The sequence below is a fragment of the Periplaneta americana genome, chromosome 8 (genome assembly GCF_040183065.1).
Source record: "Periplaneta americana isolate PAMFEO1 chromosome 8, P.americana_PAMFEO1_priV1, whole genome shotgun sequence".
NCBI lineage: Eukaryota > Metazoa > Arthropoda > Insecta > Blattodea > Blattidae > Periplaneta > Periplaneta americana.
In genome coordinates, this window is record NC_091124.1 from 117398330 (window position 1) to 117419673 (window position 21344).

The 21344-nt window shown below is 33.8% G+C and overlaps 1 protein-coding gene across 1 annotated transcript in view; it reads left to right on the forward strand.

The window, feature by feature from the left end:
* The first annotated feature begins 1139 nt into the window (after positions 1-1139).
* LOC138704240 (cyclic nucleotide-gated channel alpha-3-like) overlaps positions 1140-21344 on the forward strand; it is a 406262-nt gene continuing 386057 nt past the window's right edge. The window contains exon 1 of the mRNA XM_069832118.1: positions 1140-1620. Coding sequence (XP_069688219.1) covers positions 1296-1620 — 325 coding nt within the window. The 5' untranslated portion in view covers positions 1140-1295. The remainder of the gene's footprint in view (positions 1621-21344) is intronic.

The window sequence follows — 21344 nt, forward strand, 5'->3', positions numbered from 1 at the left end:
TGCCACAAGTCAAATGCGGTAGTTAGTATTACAAATAAAAATACAAAACCTTTGATAAAAGTGCCTGCAACCCCAAGAAAAAAAATCAAGAATAAAAAATAGGTGAACTGTTGATTGATAAAGTGATAACGGTATCAGTCCATGTGTATATCAGGTCCAGAAATTAAGTTATAGACGGTTGCCATATTGTAACACGCTTTGTTAGCACTGCAAGATTTTATAAGCGTTACACTAACACAATTCATTCTGTTTAGAAATTGAATTGCTTACTTGATATTTTATATTTTGACTCTTGAATTAAAACTCAAAAGTGACTGAACGTTTCATACGCATGAAGTTTCAACTACATTTCCACTTCATCTAAGTTCCTAGTTATTTAAATAAATTAAAATTAAAGCAGAATTTTACGTTGGAGTAACAAGTTAAAATTCTTCCATCTCAAATGTGTCAAAGTAAAAATTCGAAGAAATTGTAATAGATAATATTCCTCCAAGAAAAGTGTAGACGAAGTGTAAGAACAATATCTTGGCTTTGAACTTGTAATTTTACATTCAGTGCATTGGTTTATGAAGAATGTATTTGAAAAAATATGAAGAAGTGTAGATATACTAACATTTATTTTTGGCATATGATCTTTTTCATTTAAAAATTACCTACGAAAATTTATTAAGGTGTAGTACGGTTCCTTAGAAAAGAAGGCTAACTGTAACTATAAAAAATTCACAATTGTGTATCTGAAGTGTAATATATGAAGAAAAAATTTGACTGAAGAAGCGACGAGTAAACCACATTTCGTTACTGTTATGAATGTATCACATATAGGGAAAATATCAGATGATTTGTTTTATAAAAGATCTTAAAAAGAAAAAGATGTATTATTTCAATGTAAATTCAAGAAAAATCAATCTCCAAGATAATGGTTATCTGAAACATTTTTAGATATTTTTGAAGTTAGAATACATATATTTTCTTTCATTTTGTGTCATAAATCAATTGCATTCCTGGAAAATGACTTCGAGTATAATTTCTTAGTTAAAAAGGTTAATAACGAAGAAATTTGGAAGAGGTATAAGAAGAAAGCTTGGATGATTGGAAACGTGCCTCGCTAACGAGAAATTCGGTTACAATAAAATTGTGAAACAAAATGCTTAACATCCCGTGATTGTCATTTGACTGATGAGTTTTGTCAAACAGCGATCGTGTCTTGTTACGAAAATTGTTGTGTGAGCGGTATCAAAGTGAACATCAACCTGAATAAAAAAGGATACGGACCGTTGCCGTGGCGACGGATTGGTATGTCAACTGCTAAGCGTTTGGTACTTTCCCTACGGGGCCGAAAACAATCTTCTCCGGGACCTTTCAGTGGCGGAAGTAGCGGCGGCGTCCTGCCCTGCGACCCGGGTTCGAGTTCGAGCAGCACGCGGCTGGTCATAGGAGGAAGCGGCTCCCGGTACGGGGGGGCTCAGTGCTCTTCTCCGGGGGGAGACCATCACCACAGCAGCTTCTGCAGTAACCACGAGTTGGATGAAATAGCGGTCGTGTCGACAAATGCGGATCCACTTCACGTCAAGTATGGAAGCGGGTCTATAACGGCGGCAAATGGACCACGACTTGTCCCAGGTAAGTCCACACTCACAAATTCCTACCTGGTGTGACATAAAATGCAAAGGCAGGACAGAATACTGTATCATGGAGGGGTAAACATGAGCCGTAGGCTCTGCAGTTTAAAAAATAAAGTTAAATTAACAGTTAAATTAACCACAATATCTCACCTGAACAGTTTTTTTACTTTAAAAGATTACATGAAATAATACAATATAACAATTTATTGGATATAATGAAGAGGAGAGTCATGCTCTAGGTAACAGCGCAATAGTCTAATTCTTTATTGTATATACACTGTTTATTTGTATCAGTAACTGCAAAGTCACTGGGATATTCGCTAATTATTGTATATGCAAAGAACCACTTTCTCTCAATATACGCCTCTGTACTCATTGTTATTCCACCATTGCTCCATTCTCGCCATATTATATTACCATGTACTTTGAATACTTCGTAAAAATTGTTAATTTCATAGCGGAAGAAAACGAAGGCGAAAGGCAGCAATGACTACTAAAGTCATTGGAAAATGAAATAAAACACTTTCATTGTGAAGTCATCCGAAAATAGATAATAGAGCACAAAACACCTAATGTTAACATCAATATTTTTAATATGAATATTCTACAAAAGTTTCAATAACAGAACTATTATTTTCAATTCTTTATTTAAAAACTGCTTCGTATTTCTTGACGTCCTATTGAACTACTGTATTTGCTTGAGATCTTACTGTACAGCTGTTGTCTCAAATTCAGTGGAATGAGTTAAAAATCTAAGTTAAAACTGTAATAGAAGTAGATTTGAATATTACAGGATTCTGTTAAAAGCACATAGAAATGAAATTACTTTACTTAATAGCACATCTCTTGAATAACTAAACTAGAATTTATGTTAAAATTGTCATTAATATATGTAAATTTAGATTAAAGCAAAACATAACTGAGTCTTAAATGGGGCTGGAAAGAAGTATAGTAAACGTTCTTGCAAAGGAAGCAAAGATTAAAATTGTTAAATAATAATAATAATAATAATAATAATAATAATAATAATAATAATAATAATAATAACAACCTGTTAGTCCTATAATGGTTAAACATACCGGTGTCTCTATAAAACACACACATACACATTTTCCAAGTCTTGCAAGATATTGGATTAAAATTTCGTGTAAGGTTATATACTAATTTCTACTTACATATTAACATTCGAAAGTAAGATGTAGCTATCTGTAGTATATCACGATGTAAGTGTATCACTAAATGTTGAATTGAAGACTGAAGTCAAATGCTGTATTTATTGTATCGATTGGGGTAGGTAAGTGAGGTGTTCATGTTCGTGTACCCAGCATATCTGTAACAAATATTTTAATTTATTGTAATAGGGGATTGAATTTAATCCAATATCTTTATCCAATTCATTCATTACAATAAAATATTTGTTACAGATAAAGTTGAGCATACGATGCCTATTACATGAATATTGTAAACATCTTACTAGCTCCATCAGCACGCTAACTACAACATTTTGACTTCACTTGATTATTTACGACTCAACATTTAGTGATACTCTACATTATATTAAGCTATATAACAAACTATTATTGTTCAACGTATAATGACATATTAATGCGTACGCTAATACATAATAAGTCCTCTAAATACATAATTTTAGTAATGAAAGATCATTTGCTTTGAACATAATGTCTATAAAAATGAGATAGTTTACAGTTCTCTACAATAGTTTTATATATAATGTTTTAACACTAAAGTATACATATAGGCTATTATAACGAAAGATATTGAATTCTTTATACTATGAACATAACACACAATTAATAGCCAATTAGGCCTGTGAATTTGATATACTTTGACCCAGGTTACGCTTTAATATATAAATTTTGTATATTCGTGTTAATATTTTGTTCAATTGTACACTATGTTTGATATTCTACACACATTATACTATTACTCTATTATGATGTATTCTTTTGAACATGTGGTCATATTCTTTTATGATTGATTTTAGACATTTTGTGTTGTAAACACTATTGTACCTGCAAATGAAGCTTCCAGGTATAACTTCCTGTAAAGTTAATTTGAATAATTTCGAGGGAAAAATTGTTTCGGGGCCGGATATCGAACCCGGGACCTTTGGTACGTTTAACCAAAGGTCCCGGGTTCGATATCCGGCCCCGGAACAATTTTTCCCTCGAAATTATTTACTATTGTACCTGATGATTCTCCTAGGAGAGTAAAAACTTAGTAGAATAATACAACAAATGTAAATATATAAAACATTGAGTAGGCTAATTTGTTTTATATTTTGCGTTAAGCTATAAGATTGAAAAATTCTATATATATAATTTGAACTGGTAATGGAAATTACGGGAAAACGGTTAAACGGATTTTAATGAATGACCTGTCATTTTGAAGCTTGGCGTCCAAGGATTTTCAGAAAAATAGTAACTTTCAGTGAAGCGTTAGTTTTTCTACATAATTTTCATATTTTCCAAAATCCACTTTTCATCAGTTTTGAGAACTAATGGCTTTTCAGAATAAAACAAAGCACACATTACAATAAACAATACTACACGAAGGCCATGACCTGCAGGATTGCTGACATATTTAGAGTTCACATGGGTCAGATTCTCTGACATCATAATGCCAATATGTCGATCTTCATGTGTGTCATTTTTTGATAATGTATAAAAACTTGAAGACTTACAGGTCTGATTCTCTGTCTGTATTTTTCTGAGTACGGCTGTGTATTGGATATTAAGAACTACAAAACTTAAGAATGTTTGATGACATTATTACCATTAAAAATGAAATATTATTATAGTTAATGCAATTATGTATTTGTCACTACTTATAGACATTAATGCTATTGACAATGATGATATGAAAGTGGAACATTTTGGGGTTTTATATAAGTAAACGCAGAGAAATAAAAAATATTTTAAATCAGATCTTAATTCCTACATATATATATATATATATATATATATATATATATATATATATATATATATATATATATATATATATATATATATATATATATATATATATAACTGAAAACTGTTAACTTATGTAAGGTAAAAATATTGTTATTAAAAATGAAATATTTTTACAGTTATTAATCAAGTGGTGTGGGTCTTTTTCTTATATTTAATGGCGGTGTGATGTAGATATTTATATGTCTGATTCTATAATTTTCGTAGGTAGTAATTGAGTCATGCTTCCTATTTCAGCTGCGCCTTTAAATTACATCAAAATTAATTTCATATTTCTTTGGTTTAATCGATTAGATTTGTGATCGCTACCAAGCTTTTTTTTTTTTTTGTATGGAAAATAGCAGGCTTTAATTCCCGCAACAGCAACGAATGGAATACTGAAACTGCTAACGATTTACGATGAACTATTTTATTTATATCATTCACCTCATTTTCCACATCTCAACAATAGATTCCTCACAACAGCCCACATTGCTGAAAATATACGGGATAATACATAAATAACTTACGTTTCTGATCTTCCGCCATTTACAATTATTCATTACGGGCTTATGAAAAATTATACGTCATTGATTCAACATATGCTAACGTTTTACATGACATAAATGATGACCAACATTCACAGGTACCTATTAAAACTCCAAACGTTATCAGATATTGTTGTTAACAATCTTTATGCTATTTCCTACAAAAATGCAAAACAAATATTGGCAAATAAAGAAAACGTGCCATCAATAAATTTAAGTTTTGTTGATCATATTGGGTTAGATCAACGGTGATACAATAAACTTACTGCATAGGACATTGCGGGTGTTTTGTCTCAATAGATGGTGAGCAGCCAAAATACCACTATGTTGTGCATGGCAGAGAAGGGGGGGGGGAAATTAAGCCCTCACTGTGATCTGATTAAATATATTACCTCCTCTTCCCCCTCTTCACTGATAAATCACAATTGCAATACAGTACCCCACGCCAGCAAAACAAGCCCACTAGAAAGACTTTACTTCAGTTTGTGCCATTTTGGATTGCTGTTCGTAACCATTTCTCACACAAATTAATCCAGAAATATTTGGTAGATCAGAATTGTCTGGAGGAAGCTCAAAAATTACAGTTCGTAAGAAAAGACCAAAAGGTATTACTTACTGATAAAATAAGAGACCTACTTTTATTTTGCACTTTTGGCCCTATTTGCATCTATTCTACATGAATAAAATTGATAATATATTTATGAAAAGTAACGCATTTTTGAGCTGTGAATTTTGTCTTCATATTTGTCATGTTCGCCTTCATTAACCAAATTTGGGAATCCTTGAATAAAATATTGAAGAGATGAATTTGAAAAATTTTTTATGTGCGAAATATCTACAGTTTCTGCATGATTAAGAAATTAATAATCAATTGGGAATTTCTTTACATATTCCTTTCCCCCTTTTCTGAGAAGAAATGTATATGATATATATTTTTGATGTGACAATTTCGCTTATCCGGAATTAGTTTTCTTTCGACCTTAAAACCATATATTGGGAGAAATCCTTATTAATTACGAAAAATCCGCATATTTGGCACCTCTACAATTAGGTCACCAAACAGTGCAGCATTCTGTATAAACTGCTTCTTGAATATTTCTGATATCTCATCTGTTATTAATTTCAAAATAATTATTCTAATCATTTTTTTATTTTTATAATAGAATGCTTCAAAATAAACTAATAAATTCCTGAGGAGGGCAAGTATACAGTGATCTTATTGTCAATAAATACTCGAGGATATCGGTCAGCTAGCAATATGGTTAAGGTTCTCTAAAGTTAGTGGTTTCTGAACACAGAAGAAGGTGAATATTTCTAAGGTAACATAATGCTAAAATCAAATTTTACTTCATTTTATTTCAGTTTTAGTTTTCGGATAATTTTTGTGAATTCGAAAATATATTATGGCTCCAATTTTGCTTCAGTGGAGTTTAAATGTGCAACAGATATTATTGAATGTACAATAAAATAATGACTTTTGCATTATTATTTGTAGGTGCTATGCAATCATGCAAAGAAATTAATAATTATAATGAAACCCTTCCTATTGAATTTGTTATTCCCAAGAAACTAGTTCGATTAATTAAAATGTGTCTCAGTGAAACATACAGCAGAGTCCGTATAGGCCAGTTTCTCTATGATGCTTTTCCCATTTACTGCGGGCTAAAGCAAGGATATGCACTATCACCTTTACTTTTTAACTTCACTCTAGAATATGTCATTAAGAAAGTTCAGGATAACAGACAGGGTTTGGAACTGAACGGGATACATCAGCTTCTTGTCTATGCGGATTACGTGAATATGTTAGGAGAAAATCCACAAACAATTAGGGAAAACACGGAAATTTTACTTAAAGCAAGTAAAGCGATAGGTTTGGAAGTAAATCCCGAAAAAACAAAGTATATGATTACGTCTCGTGACCAGAATATTCTACGAATGGAAATATAAAAATTGGAGATTTATCCTTCGAAGGGGTGGAAAAATTCAAATATTTTAGAGCAACAGTAATAAACATAAATGACACTCGGGAGGAAATTAAACGCAGAATAAATATGGGGAATGCGTTTATTATTCGGTTGAGAAGCGTTTGTTATCAAGTCTGCTGTCCAAAAATTTTTAAGTTAGAATTTATAAAACAGTTATATTACCGGTTGTTCTTTATGGTTGTGAAACTTGGACTCTCACTCTGAGAGAGGAAGATAAGTTAAGGGTGTTTGAGAATAAGGTGCTTAGGAAAATATTTGGGGCTAAGAGGTATGAAGTTACAGGAGAATGGAGAAAGTTACACAACGCAGAACTTCACGCAATGTATTCTTCACCTGACATAATTAGGAACATTAAATCTAGACTTTTGAGATGGGCAGGGCATGTAGCACGCATGGACGAATCCAGAAATGCATATAGAGTGTTAGTTGGGTGGCCGGAGGGAAAAAGACCTTTGAGGAGGCCGAGACGTAGATGGGAAGGTAATATTAAAATGGATTTGAGGGAGATGGGATATGATGATGGAGACTGGATTGGTCTTGCACAGGATAGGGACCGATGGCGGGCTTATGTGAGGGTGGCAATGAACCTTCGGGTTTCTTAAAAGCTTTTTGTAAGTAAGTAAGTAATAAAATTCTTCCAATGTTCAAATGTGAAACTATTATGAAGAAAAACTTGAGTCACACTTATAAGACCCCATTAGGAATACATTTAAACAAATTATAAAATTTGCACTCCAAACTTTGTCCACAATAAGGAGTTTTATATCTTGATGTATAAATTAATATTTTGAAAAATATTTTTGTAGTAATGGTGTATGTTGGAACTTGGCACAGTTGTTTCTCTTATAGATTGGAATGAATGGTAAACATTTCAGATTATTCTATATAAATTATGTATAATTACATATTTCACTGACCCCTAGACTTACTTAATGATGGAGGTATGTTAACAATAGTTTTTGGCCATCTTAAAATCACGAATATGACTCTTTTGTTATCTATTTATAAGCTTATAAATATATAAAAAACAGTCATATTTTGTTACTTGATCATTGTTTGTAATCAGAACGTCACAAACTCTACATCTGAGCTTTTAGGACATATTTTCGGCTATTATGAACCAGAATGTTTTCAGATATTTAATATGTAAGGTGTTTTATATCTGTATTTCCCGAAGATTTTTACATACTTCAATTTCATGTGGTTTTGGTCACGATTGTACCCTTTAAAAGCGATCCGACTTCCCGGTACGATCCAGTGTCAGTTTATTACCCTACTGTCAGCAACGGACCATGAAGAATATTGGGGGAATAGTTACGGAATTATTATAGCTGGAGACAATATAATATACAAGTCTTGAACAGGCCTTAAAACTGACCTAAGTAGTACAAAATCTAATTAAAATTGTAGAATTGAATAATATTATTTTGTAGTATCAGAGAGTAAAATTAGATTTTGCACGCGAGTGAAAAGTCAGCGCCCGAGCACATAAAGTTCGTTCATTCTCCTGTGCTATACAATGTGTTATCCATTGCTAGTATCTAAATTGAATTTTAAATTGTAGGTATTTTCTTTGTAATGTTTTGTTTGCGAAGAAGTTATAAATGAATGAATGTATGGATTTTATTGTTGCTAATGATTTGGTTGTCATGGGGATAGTGAATTAAAAACTTTTAGTTCACTGCTGTGAATAAAGCCATTGTTCAGGTTGCTAAGTGCAGTGAAATAAAGACTAATTTAGATACCAAAAGTTCTACTGTATGCCTGTTACGTTCACAAGTCTTTTTGACGATAAATACTTTTTTTCTGTTGTTCACTCTATAGCAGAGGTCATCAGCACAGTGCACCCTCGGGCTAGCGTCTCTTACCCGCAGTCTCTTACAGCACCAGCGTGCATCCGTGGCTGCTGATCGGGTATGCTTTCTACCTGTCCCTTCTGCATGAGGGTGCATATTTAATTGCACCGCTTACCCTTACCCATTTCAGCGAGTGCTGACGACTGCTGCTCTATAGCATCTATTAGTGCTTTATGGTTGTGCTAAAAGATGGAGTTACTTGTCAACAATATGACTCTGAACAGCGACATTCCTATTGTTGTTGTTTAGTCAACAGTCCGAAGACAGGTCTGAACAGCACAACAACGCTAAGAAGGCACCACTTATGAGGCAACTAGGCCAGAAGATAATGAGGTAGGGTGGCCAGTTTCTTTCCCCATCCATTGCATACACCGCCGACTAGCTACATATTACACTAATCAGACTTCAGATGCATACAAACAAATTGTTCTTCCGCTGACACATCGTGGAGTGAGATGTACTGCCTGATAATAGATGTACATACCAGAGGATAGTCCTGATATATTGTATTTTATATTGTTGATGATTGGTTAATTAATATTAGTCGGGCACGCTCACAATCACACTTACATTCATGCAAAACCGTAAATACTGTTGAAGAGATCTATTCCTTTATTTGCTACTTTTTTCTTCCATAGAGGCTTCTAGTTGGTTATTACTTAGTTACCCAGTATTGTTATCAGTAGCTTTACCTGGTCGTTAGAGAAAATATTGTGATGCTGTAAGAAGTGAACTTTAAGATTTTTGTGGAAATATTTGTTTTCAACATCCTGATATCAAAGCAGTGCTTCGTGACACGCAATCAGTCTGTTTGTCTGCCTGCCTATCAGTCCATCTATCTGTCCATAGCAATTTCTTCTAATGCTGGAATTTTATTCATGTTCTATGTCTAATGTTAATTTATTCCGGAATGTTGCACATGAAATATAACTATTTTAAAAATTTAATGGATATTTAACTTACTTCAATTAAAACATATAACACTCGAATTAAAAACTAGTCATACTATTTTTTTCTTCGTATTATATAGAAAAAACTCGCACATGCGACCGGTTAATACTTTTGTGTCGACAGACGAACGTTTTGCTAATACAGATGAATTATTGTCTTGGTATACAATATTCCATTTTCGTTGTGAATTACTTTAAGACTAAACGACGAGCAAGTGCGGAAGAATAAAAAGTCACTCATTGTTAAAATGAATTTCATTTTTGTACAAAATATTTGTCAGATGTGAGCAAGCCACTGAAGGAAGGCGTTACGGTAAATGTTTAGAATTAATTACTTCTGTGTGCATTCAGGAAAGTGGAATTTCACCTTATTGTTTGGGTCTAGGTCTATGTGAAATGATAGTGGATGTCTTTCGAGTAGAATCTTATAATAAACCATCATCATAGTCTTTTTAGAATTAGGTTTTTGTAGACTTGTTTCGATCCTGTTCAACAGTGTTTCAGTGTTTTTGCCTGGTGTTCTGTGTCCTCAAGTTGTGTTAGAGATCTTTGGGATTTCAGTATTATCCATTAAGGAGACATGGTGTAACCAATTAGATTTGTAATTGTTAATTTTGTTTTCAGCATATTCAACTCTCAATTCCTGTAGAATGATTCTGTTTCTTTTTATATCCAAAGGGGTGCCTTCTCTAAGTAATTGATTAACTTAAAAAAACATCCTAGGTTTTGTTATCTAATTTAATAATGACCTTTAAACATTTTATTTCATTTTATAAGTCACTTAGTATTTCATAATTTTTCTAAAATTTTCCATAACATGTGTTTTGAACCTGATTATATGCTTTTCAAAGTCCAGAAACAACATATAAATTGCACTACTATATTCCTTCCGTTTTTACATTATCTATTAATTATAAATATGGTGTCTACACATGAACATTCTTTCCTGAATCCACATTCTTCTTCAGTAATGGTTTCTACCATGAAGTGTTCAACATTTTCCTTTAAAATTCTGCATATAGTTGGACGCTGTTACTCATAGTGAAATAACTGTGTAATTGGACCATATACTTTTATGTCCTTTTTATGTATGGGTACCATTAATGATATTCTCCAATCCTTTAGTATTGTTCCAAGTGCCAAATGTCATTAAAACTTCCCACCAATCTGATGTGATGTTACTGTACAATGTATTTTGAATAGTTCCATTCCAATCCGGTCTCTACCGTTGGCCTTCCTGCTTGTCATATTCCTAAAAACGCTCAACTACATTCAGTTTCTGGAACTAAATTTATCTGTCCAAAGGTATTTGCTGATTCTTCTGTATGTAATGAGCTTGGTTCTGAATTTTTTTTTCAAGTTTTCGCTGTAATTTCAGCGATATTTAAGTTATGTGGGCATTCTTGTTAAAGTCGTTTGAAAACTTTAAATCCATATCTTCCAGCTGCAGTAACATCTTGTTCCAAACTTTTGACGAAATTTTTCCAACTTTCGTTTTCTAATATCCTATACAAATTCCTCACTGTTTCTCTTTTGTGTTTATATATTATATGTTGTTTCTTGTCTTCTGAATTTTACCAATTTAGGTATTCAGTCCTTCTGTTATTTACAGAATTCTCAATATCTACATTCCATATCTTTAAACATTTTTTATGTATAAAACAAAACTTATGGCTTTTAAGGAACCCGAAGTTTCATTCCCGCCCTCACATAAGCCCGTCATCGGTCCCTACCCCGAGGAAGATTAATCCAGTCCCTACCATCAAATCCATTTTAATATTATTCTCCCATCTAAGTCTAGGCCTCCCTAAAGGCCTTATTGCCTCCGGCATCCCAACTAACATTCTATATACATTTCTGGATTCATCAGCACGTGCTACATGCCCTGCCCATCTCAAAAGTCTAGATTTAATGTTCCTAATTATGTCAGGTGAAGAATAAAATGCATGCAGTTTTGCGTTCTGTAACTTTCTCCTTTCTCCTGTACCTTCAACCATTATTAGGAAAATATTTGGGGTAAGAGGTAATTTTTCAGCTTTTCTATTGCAATTTCGACTTGAGAAAGTGTGAGTTCGGGTATAAACGGCTCATCAGTTTGAATTTGAATTTCTTCCCAATCATTTCTATTTGGCCTATGTACATTTAGTAGTTGCCCAAAATAGTTTTTCCAAGTGTTTAGGATTGAATGAGAACCTGTTCAGCTGCAATTTTTATATTATCTCTGATATTTCTCAAACGCTATTAACATCTAATTCTTCCTCAACTTCGTCGGAACTTGCTAAAGCGGCAAATGTATTTGAAATTTCGACCTGATAATGTTGCTTAGTTCCGTCGTCCTTTAATTTCGGAATATTAACTTTTTGTTCTAGACGTTTGGCTACTGATAGTCTTTTCCTTATTTCTACAATTACAGAATAATGGTCAGATTTACAGTCTGCCCCCTCCCTGAATGTTAGACTACAATACTAGTATGTCTTCGTTTATCTATCTATTTGGTTGTGTGTCAATCCATCTGGGGAAGTCCAAGTATATTTATGTATATCCTTATGGGGAAATGTTGTACTTTTGACAATTAAATTTTTTGATGTGTCAAGGTTGACTAATCTAACTTTATTATCATTGCTAGTCACGTTTAGGCTCTTTTTTTTCCCAATATAATGGGTTTAAAAATATCCTCCCGTCCTAATTTCGTATTGAAGTCTCCCAATAAAATTTTCATGTGATATCTAGATAACAGATCAAAAGTGTGTTCCAATTCCTCATTGAAGCTATCCTTTAGGTATATTGACACCTTACTCTTCTGTAGGGGCGTGAGCATTTATGATTATGATATCTTATGATCTACCCTTAAATACTAAATACGATAACCTTTCACTGATAAATTCGACCTTTTTTTACTGCTGATTTTATTATTTTATGAACAAATAATCCTGTTCCTAATTGATGATTATTGCTTCCTTTTTCGATAATACAAAGCAAACAAAATTTTTTATGTATAGCATTTCGTATTCCTAAACTCCCTTCTGCAGAATGAAGGCCCTGGGTTTTCAAGGCCGGTGTCAATAAAATAATAATAATCCACTGACACGCGAAGGAGTCACGTCCACACCTGTGGAGTAACGGTCAGCGCGTCTGACCGCGAAACCAGGTGGCCCGGGTTCGATTCACGGTCGGGACAAGTTACCTGGTTGAGGTTTTTCCGAGGTTTTCCCTCAACCCAATATGAGCAAATGCAGAGTAACTTTCGGTGCTGGATCCCGGACTCATTTCACCGACATTATCACCTTCATCTCATTCAGACGCTAAATAACCTAATATGTTGACAAAGCGTCGTGAAATAACCTACTAAAATAAAAAAAGTCCAAGAAGACCACTTCTCCCACGCTAGCCTCACCACTGAAGATGTCTACCGTAATTATAGACCAAATGTCTAGAACCATGGCCTCTTAACTCGGAAAATTCTTATTTTATCTCTTCTACATATTTCTTCACTGATTCTCGAAGGTTTACCTGATCAAATTTCAGCATCTCTTACTTTTTGTTTAATGTATTTCTTAAATCAATTTTCGAAGATTTTCGTTATGCTTCCTTGTTCCAAAAGTTGAATTTAAAATTTTCTTCTTTGTTTTTGTATACAAATTTTCGCAGATATATATGTCTTTGGTAATTTAATGTGACTGGTCAAAACTAATGGCCAGTGTTTAATTATTTCGTCCCTCGATATACTTCTGTATCTATCATCGTTGGCCAAATCTGTTTATTGGCTATTATATAATCTATTATGGATTTCGATCTTCTTGCATTCCAAGTGAATTTATGTATTTCTTTATGTCTGAAGACGAAATTTATTATACTCAACTTATTATAAGTACGAAAATCTCGCAAACACAATTTCCGTTCAACTCCATTTCACCATAAGGTCATATAAGATCTTCAATTATCTGTAATCCAAGTCTTGCATTTAGATCACCTGCTATTATCAGCTGACTATTTTTATTAATTGTATCTATTACTTCTTATAGCTGAGTGTAGAATACAGAGTCCTCCAAAAAAGGATAGAGTCTTTAAGTAACGAAAACTATTTATTATGTGTTTGTTTTTCATTTAAATATTGATCACAAATGTAGTATTGTCTTCAGTTAAGCACATGGTTACTTTAGATGTTGAAAATGTTGACCGTTGGTGCAACGACGAACGGTCGCCGCAGCTACGTTGGTCAATGTTTCAATGGAGATGGCTGCACATGCCGCTGTAATCTCCTGGCGAAGGTCCTCCAGCGTGCGCGGCTTAGGTCGATAGACTTGATCTTTCACAGTTCCCCACAAGTAAAAATACATAGGTGTTAGATCTGGGGACCATGAGGGGAACTCAATGGGCGCTCTTCGTCCAATCCAATGCCCCTGCACATTGTCATCCAGGAAAGCTCGTACAGCTAGGTGGTAGTGTGGTGGCGCCCGGTCCATCATCAGCTCCATAAAGCGCACGTACACCTGATAAAATTGATGTCCGTGACATTTCGAGGTACACTTCTCCAGTGACAGTACCATCAAAGAAAAAGGGTCTCACTAAGCTCCTAGATTATAGTCAGCGAAACAATGAACTTCTTCCTAAACTTCCAAACTTTTGTTTCGGAGAGCAGTAGCAAGAAGGGAACGAATGTTGTTATGTCGTTTTATTCTTAAGATTTCTCCCTGAGGACACCTCCCAAGCACATGAAGTAAGAATTCAAACTCACTACAGTGTCTGCAGTGGGATGTGCCTGTGAAACGTTCTGGAAGAGCTCGAACTGACGCTACCATGGCTGTCATTTTTATCATATCTCTCCACTCTGAACTGAAAAGACCTTGCTTTTTAATAATCCAAGCATTAGCAGATGGTACTTATTAAAATAATTCAACACCTTTTTCTTCATTGAGGTATGAACACCACTCATTATATTCGTTCTTCAGATGTTGTCCTATTTGACGAACATTCAAATTCTTCATGGACATGTCTAATTTCAGTTCATTAAGACAGCAATTTTCGATGTTACTAAAATCTCTAATTACTTTGACGTGAGTATCACACGAATATTCTAATGATTTGTTGATGTTTAGCTGTTGTAGATAGACCTCCCAGGAAATTCGTAAAACTGATAAACCTTTCTACTTGTGGCTGGTGTAAAGCATGCTGTTAGGTGTGTCGCTAGGAAGCTGCAGAATTTGTTTTACAGCACTTCGAATCATATTATCGGTCTTATTGAGAAACTGTTTTGGAATTTTACTAACACATGGGCTGTTTGAAAAGGATAGGTAAGACGTTTATCCGAAATCCAAGTTCAGAGTGCTCTTCTTTGCTAAAATATTTTTATCCAAGAAATTTTTCTCAATACTCTTTTTTCACAAGTACTTCTGTCCAATCCTTTAATTTTTTTACTATTTTTCCAAACATTATTTCAAAAGTCCTAAATATGAGAAAAATTATTCTCTTTGTACTATTTATTGAAATGTTACAATGAATTGAAGTTATGCCCATTATCGTTGTGAAACAATCCAAAGTTCTCTTTTCATTAGTTATAATTTTCATACTTACAACTTGAAAATAGATTCAGTTAATTCGGTTTAGAGCCTCAAGTCGCTGTCAAAGTGATAACTGTACTAAGGCTATTTTGTGTCTGCCTCTTCTACGGATAAATCGCTTTACGTTGACGATAGACGGGTGGCATGAAGAAAACTAGTCTTCTGCATTACGAATGCTGAAAGCATGATGTGTGTGAATTATCGAAAGCGGATTTGACAGGATCACAAAATTTTCTTTCATACTTGGTATAATGAAAAATTAAAATATTGTGTTTCCTATAATACTACGCAGTAACTTGCAATATTTTAACCTACAATAAAATTCTCTCTAGCAAAATCAATTGTTAAAACAAAATCTATATATATATATATATATATATATATATATATATATATATATATATATATATATATATATATAATTTGAACTGGTAATGGAAATTACGGGAAAACGGCTGAACGAATTTTAATGAATGACCCGTCATTTTGAAGCTTGGCATCCAATGATTTTCAGAGAAATAGTAACTTTCAATTAAGAGTTAGTTTTCCTACATAATGTTCTTATTTTCCAAAATCCATCTTTCGTAGTTTTGAGAACTAATTGCATTTCAATATAAAACAAAACACACACTACAATAAAGAATAGGACATTACACGAAGGCCATGACCTACAGGATTGCTGACATATTTAGAGCTCAAATTCAATTGGTTATTAAAAACTTTCAAGACTTACTAAAAATAATTTACAGGTCTGATTCTGCGGTGTATAATTTTCTGAGTACAGCTGTGTATTGGATATTGAAATCTACAAAACTTGAGGAGGTTTGATGACATTATTACCATTAGAAATGAAATATTATTATAGTTAATGCCATGATGTGACTATTTTTCGTTAATTATACGTCATATTAATGCTATATTGATGATATGAAAGTGAAACGTTTTGGGGTTATGTAAGTAGATGTAGATAATATCTTAAATTAGATCTTCATTTCTGTAATTTACTGAGTGGCAACTACAAAACTTACGTAAGATAATAATATTGTTAGTAAAAATCAAATATTTTTATATTTATTTATCAAGTGGGTTTGGGTCTTTTCATATACTTAATGCGGTGTAGTGTAGATATTTACAGTGATGGACAAAAGTGATCGGATAAGTAATGATTTGTTTTTTAATTACTTGTAGGTGGGAATGTAATAAAGAGAAAAGAGAATGCTTGTGAAAATAAATAATTTTATTGTCATATGTTATAAATGTATACAGAAAATAATCCATTCATCAACTCTTCAATGAAAGAAAAAAACATTTTACCATTCGGCTACAAGAAGCTTGGACAGACGTATTCGAAAATAGACAAAAAATACAAACAAAACAAACTTTAATAGTTAGTTGCCCACCCTCTCCTGCGAATGACTTCTTTCAATCGTGCAGGGACGAAAGAAACTAATTTTTCAGTGAAATTCTGCCCTATTTGTTGCCAATCCCCTATAAGTTTCTGTTTGAGATTATTCGATGTTTCCAGACTCGTTCCTCCAGTTTAGACCACAAGAGTTCGATTAGATTCAAGTCAGGGGTTTGGGGTGGAGTGTGCAAAGTATACAATCCACAAATGAACAATTTCTGCGGTATGTTTTGGGTCATTATCTTGTTGAAAATAATAATCCCCTGAAGGACCAAGTTTATTTGCACTCTTCTTAAAATTGTCCTGAACTATCTGCTTATACTTGAACTTTTCCATGGGTAAATTGTCAATAGATACTAGTTCTTCTACACCATTGGCCGACATGCACTCCAACCTCCATGCTGAACTGCTGATAGAATATTCTTCTGGTCCAATTCTGTGTTCGGTTTTCTACAGACTAAAAGTTGCCCATCAGAATGAAATATATTAAATTTACTTTCATCTGGAAATTTAACCTTGTTCCACAATCCTAAATCTTTGTCGACAAATTCATTTGCGAACTGAAATCTCTTTTTTTTATTTACCTTGCTTATACACAGATTTCTCCTCGGCACCCTGGCATTGTACCCGGCCCGTTGAAGAGTTCTGGTTACCGTTTTAGGATGAACAATTGTACCAAAATAGCCCTGTAAATTAGCTGCTATTTCAGATGCACTTACCTTTGGTTTTTCTTTACTGTCTTAATAACCTTTCTTTCTTCCATGTTAGTTAGCTTTCGTGGACGACCTATGCGCTCTCAATTTATTAATGTCTTCCGTTTTATAGCATTTTTTATAATACTATACACTGCAGAACAGCTTCTGCTGACAGCCTGAGCAATTTCGACATTCGTCTTTTGTTGTTTGTGTAAATATATAAATTTTTTTTCTTTCTTCAATAGTTGTCCCATTATACTAGCACGTGTTACAGCTTTGCGTATCAGAATACTGTGACTCATTCGTCTATCGACTGCATCAAAACGATGCGGTTTGAAGCACTAGAGAGTGTACACACAGATTCTTACTGTGTAGTTTGTCTCTATGACTGCAATATTCGAAAACTTCTGTCCTAGCATACTATGGTTCAAACGGTTGCCAGTCTCTTTATATTCAGTTCGACATCGATTTCTCTGTGTAAACACTAACACTAATAAATTATGTTATGATACAAAGAAACATTTATACAATTATAACGTTTATTTCGTCAGAATGTTGAATTTAATATCGATTAAGGGTTCATACGAATACTTCTGTCCATCACTTTATATACGTCATTCTCTTCAGTATAGGCTCGAGAGAGCGCAAAAATTACAGTTTCTAAGGAAAGACCAAAAGGTATTACTTACTGATAAAATAAGAAGCTTACAGGATTATGTATCTCCCGATCATTTCAGCAAGATCTCTTAGCAGGATAAAATGATTTTACTCTCTACATGCAGCAGCTATACTAAGATGCTATTGTTCGGAAGCATAGCAAACCTGATATTTTTTTTAACTTTCACCTACAATCCACAATGACCTGAAATAGCTATTTCTTTTCTCCCACATGAAAAACCCACTGATCGTCCTAATATTGTTACTTGCGTTTTCGCGTTGAAACTCTAAAACTGAAGGTGGTTAGGTTCAAGAAAAATTATTTTGCGTAAAAAAAAACATTCAGAGGGAGTATGTTTCATTATTACGGAAGCAAATAACTTTCAAAATGTCTGTTATTCTTCACTGGAAATAAATCTGAAAAAAATATATATATATTTGAACGTGTAATGAACTTAATTTGCGGCATATGCTGCACAAGCCACTAGTTACAATATAAAATACATATTAAAAGATTCAAATGACACACGAATAATGATATTACAAGATTTCAATTAGTAAATTTTACACGACAACATTGTAATCACATGAACAAGCTACTAGTATTACTGTATTTGGTTGCCAGTTGCAAGTCTAGAAAAAGTGGAAGGAAAGATTTTGTCTTGAAATTTAGTCTAAACTGAGATTATATAAATCCTTTTATGTCGGAACTTAGGCTTCCTGTTTATTTTATTTTGGGGGGGGGGGGCAGGTAGGGCTACTCAGTTTTCCACCGTAGGGTCTGACTTGACAATGAGGAATTCAGGGTGCGCTAATTCTGTTACACAAATACTGGAGTAAATGGCAACCGGAGAGACTTGCCGAACACAACCTCCTGCTAATAACGAGCTGCAGAAATCTTGGAAGCTGTGCCTTCCTGCATTTTATACTGTTCAGTACATTTCGTGGCCTGCACACAGATATTTCATACATATTATGAAGTGTTGAACGTATCTCTCTTTTACTATCTACATCCCTCCCATGGTAGAGAAAGATAAAACAGACGCAAACATCGAGACATCTCGAGATAGTACTGTATCTGATAATCAAATAACAAACTGCGTGACAAGAGACGAAACGAAATACTTACAGAACTTGAAGCCAGATGACGTAGTAGTGAATTGTCGTTAAATAGACAGTATCGTGCATACTTCTTTTTGGTGGGGAAAGAGTAAAGGATGGGTAATTTTATTAATAAATTAATTAATTTTATAATTTTTATTAAATAATACATGTACTCTAAGTAAGCAAAGATAAATATTATTAGTAGACGTGATAGATGTAGGACTATTACTGCATCTGTTCACCCCGAGAAAAGGGGGAAGTAAACACATTACGTATCCTTCCCGCGTTAATGTACTTGAAAAGTCAATTGGTGGTTTTTGAGCGAACAGGACAGCAAGTTGCTGTATATAGTCAGAAATTTTATCAATATTTCTATTTAATCCTGTAGGGTTATTTGATCCTGTTTGATGTAGAAATAGCAGATGTACTATTACAGCTGCTATTACAATAAATGGAAGAAGAAAATGGAATGTGAAGAATCGATTAAGTGTTGCATATTTTCATTTCCACGTGATTTCCAGAATACAAAGAAATTGGCCTACTCATTTTCTTATAGAATATACTACAGTATAATATTATAAGTAAGGGTCCATACATGTGGAGTAACGGTCAGCGCGTCTGGCCGCGAAACCAGGTGGCCCGGGTTCGAATCCCGGTCGGGACAAGTTACCTGATTGAGGTTTTTCCCTCAACCCAATACGAGCAAATGCTGGGTAACTTTCGGTGCTGGACGCTAAATAACCTGAGATATTATACAGCGTCGTAAAGTAACCAAATAAATACAAAAAATATTATAAGTAGGGGCGAATTCATATGCACTGAAACGGGAAAATATGTATACACGTATGCACTGAAAATAGCAAAATGTGCACTGTTAATATTGAGAAAAAAACTTAGGGGAGGTTGGGTAGTATCGGACAGCGTTTTTTTCATCTACCACCAGACATCACAGAAACGTAACCATGTCATTCAGGTATTATCATCTGGAGATAGACGAAAGAAATTCACTGTCCGATATTACCCGATGTCCGATACTATCCAACTCCCCCCTAAGCAATTTACTATTAATGATGTTTTTATGTTATACATAAGAATATAGAGCTACCATCAGTTGTTTAAGTTGTGTGTACTTCAACCCACTGCTTAAGCAACTTCTGGCGCGTTTTTCATTAGACATTGTTGATAAAACTAATTCGAAGTTCGTAATTTTCTTGTGGCTAAACTGTTCTCATGTACAGTACACTCTACAAAGTCGACGTTTCTCTGACTTGTCACCATAATAAAATGAAAATATATTCTGATTTTCCACGTCGCACAGTAGAGTATTTGTAACAAAAATCTGGTCATAAGTCGAAATCTCAGTGTTTGTTAAAAACAATAAAGTTATTCTTAAAGCACGATAATTAGTATATCATACAACAGCCATATTATAAACATTATCTTCCACTCGCAGTCACACAACCAAAACGAATCCAGTCTTTGCTTACTTCACACTTCCTCCAAGGGAACCGTCCTCCAAGGTCGTGGGGCTTGAATTTAATGAAAAGGCACATTTAGCTAATTTTCGTTCGTTAAGAAACGTGGTGATAGTACTTCGTTTCACTTTTTCCTCATTTAAGAAATATAATGACTTGAAAATCAATGATACTTATGCCGCTTCTTGCGCGCACTCGGATCCTCATAGATCCACGACACCGTATCGTATTAATGCTGTAGTATATTTTATTCTTCTACTAGCTGTACCCGTGCGCTCCGCTGCACTTGTTAGAAATAAATATAAAGTAATTACATAATTAAAATAGGACATCTGGTCCAGGGAACATTCGTGTTTGATACAAGGATAAATCGTTTAATATGTCACTTAATTTAAATTGTATTTAAATAATTAAAATGCGATCATTTTGGTCCAGAGACCACTCATTCAGTGCAATGATAATTCCTTTAACATATTTCTTAATTATTACATGCAAATAATTAAAATATGATCAT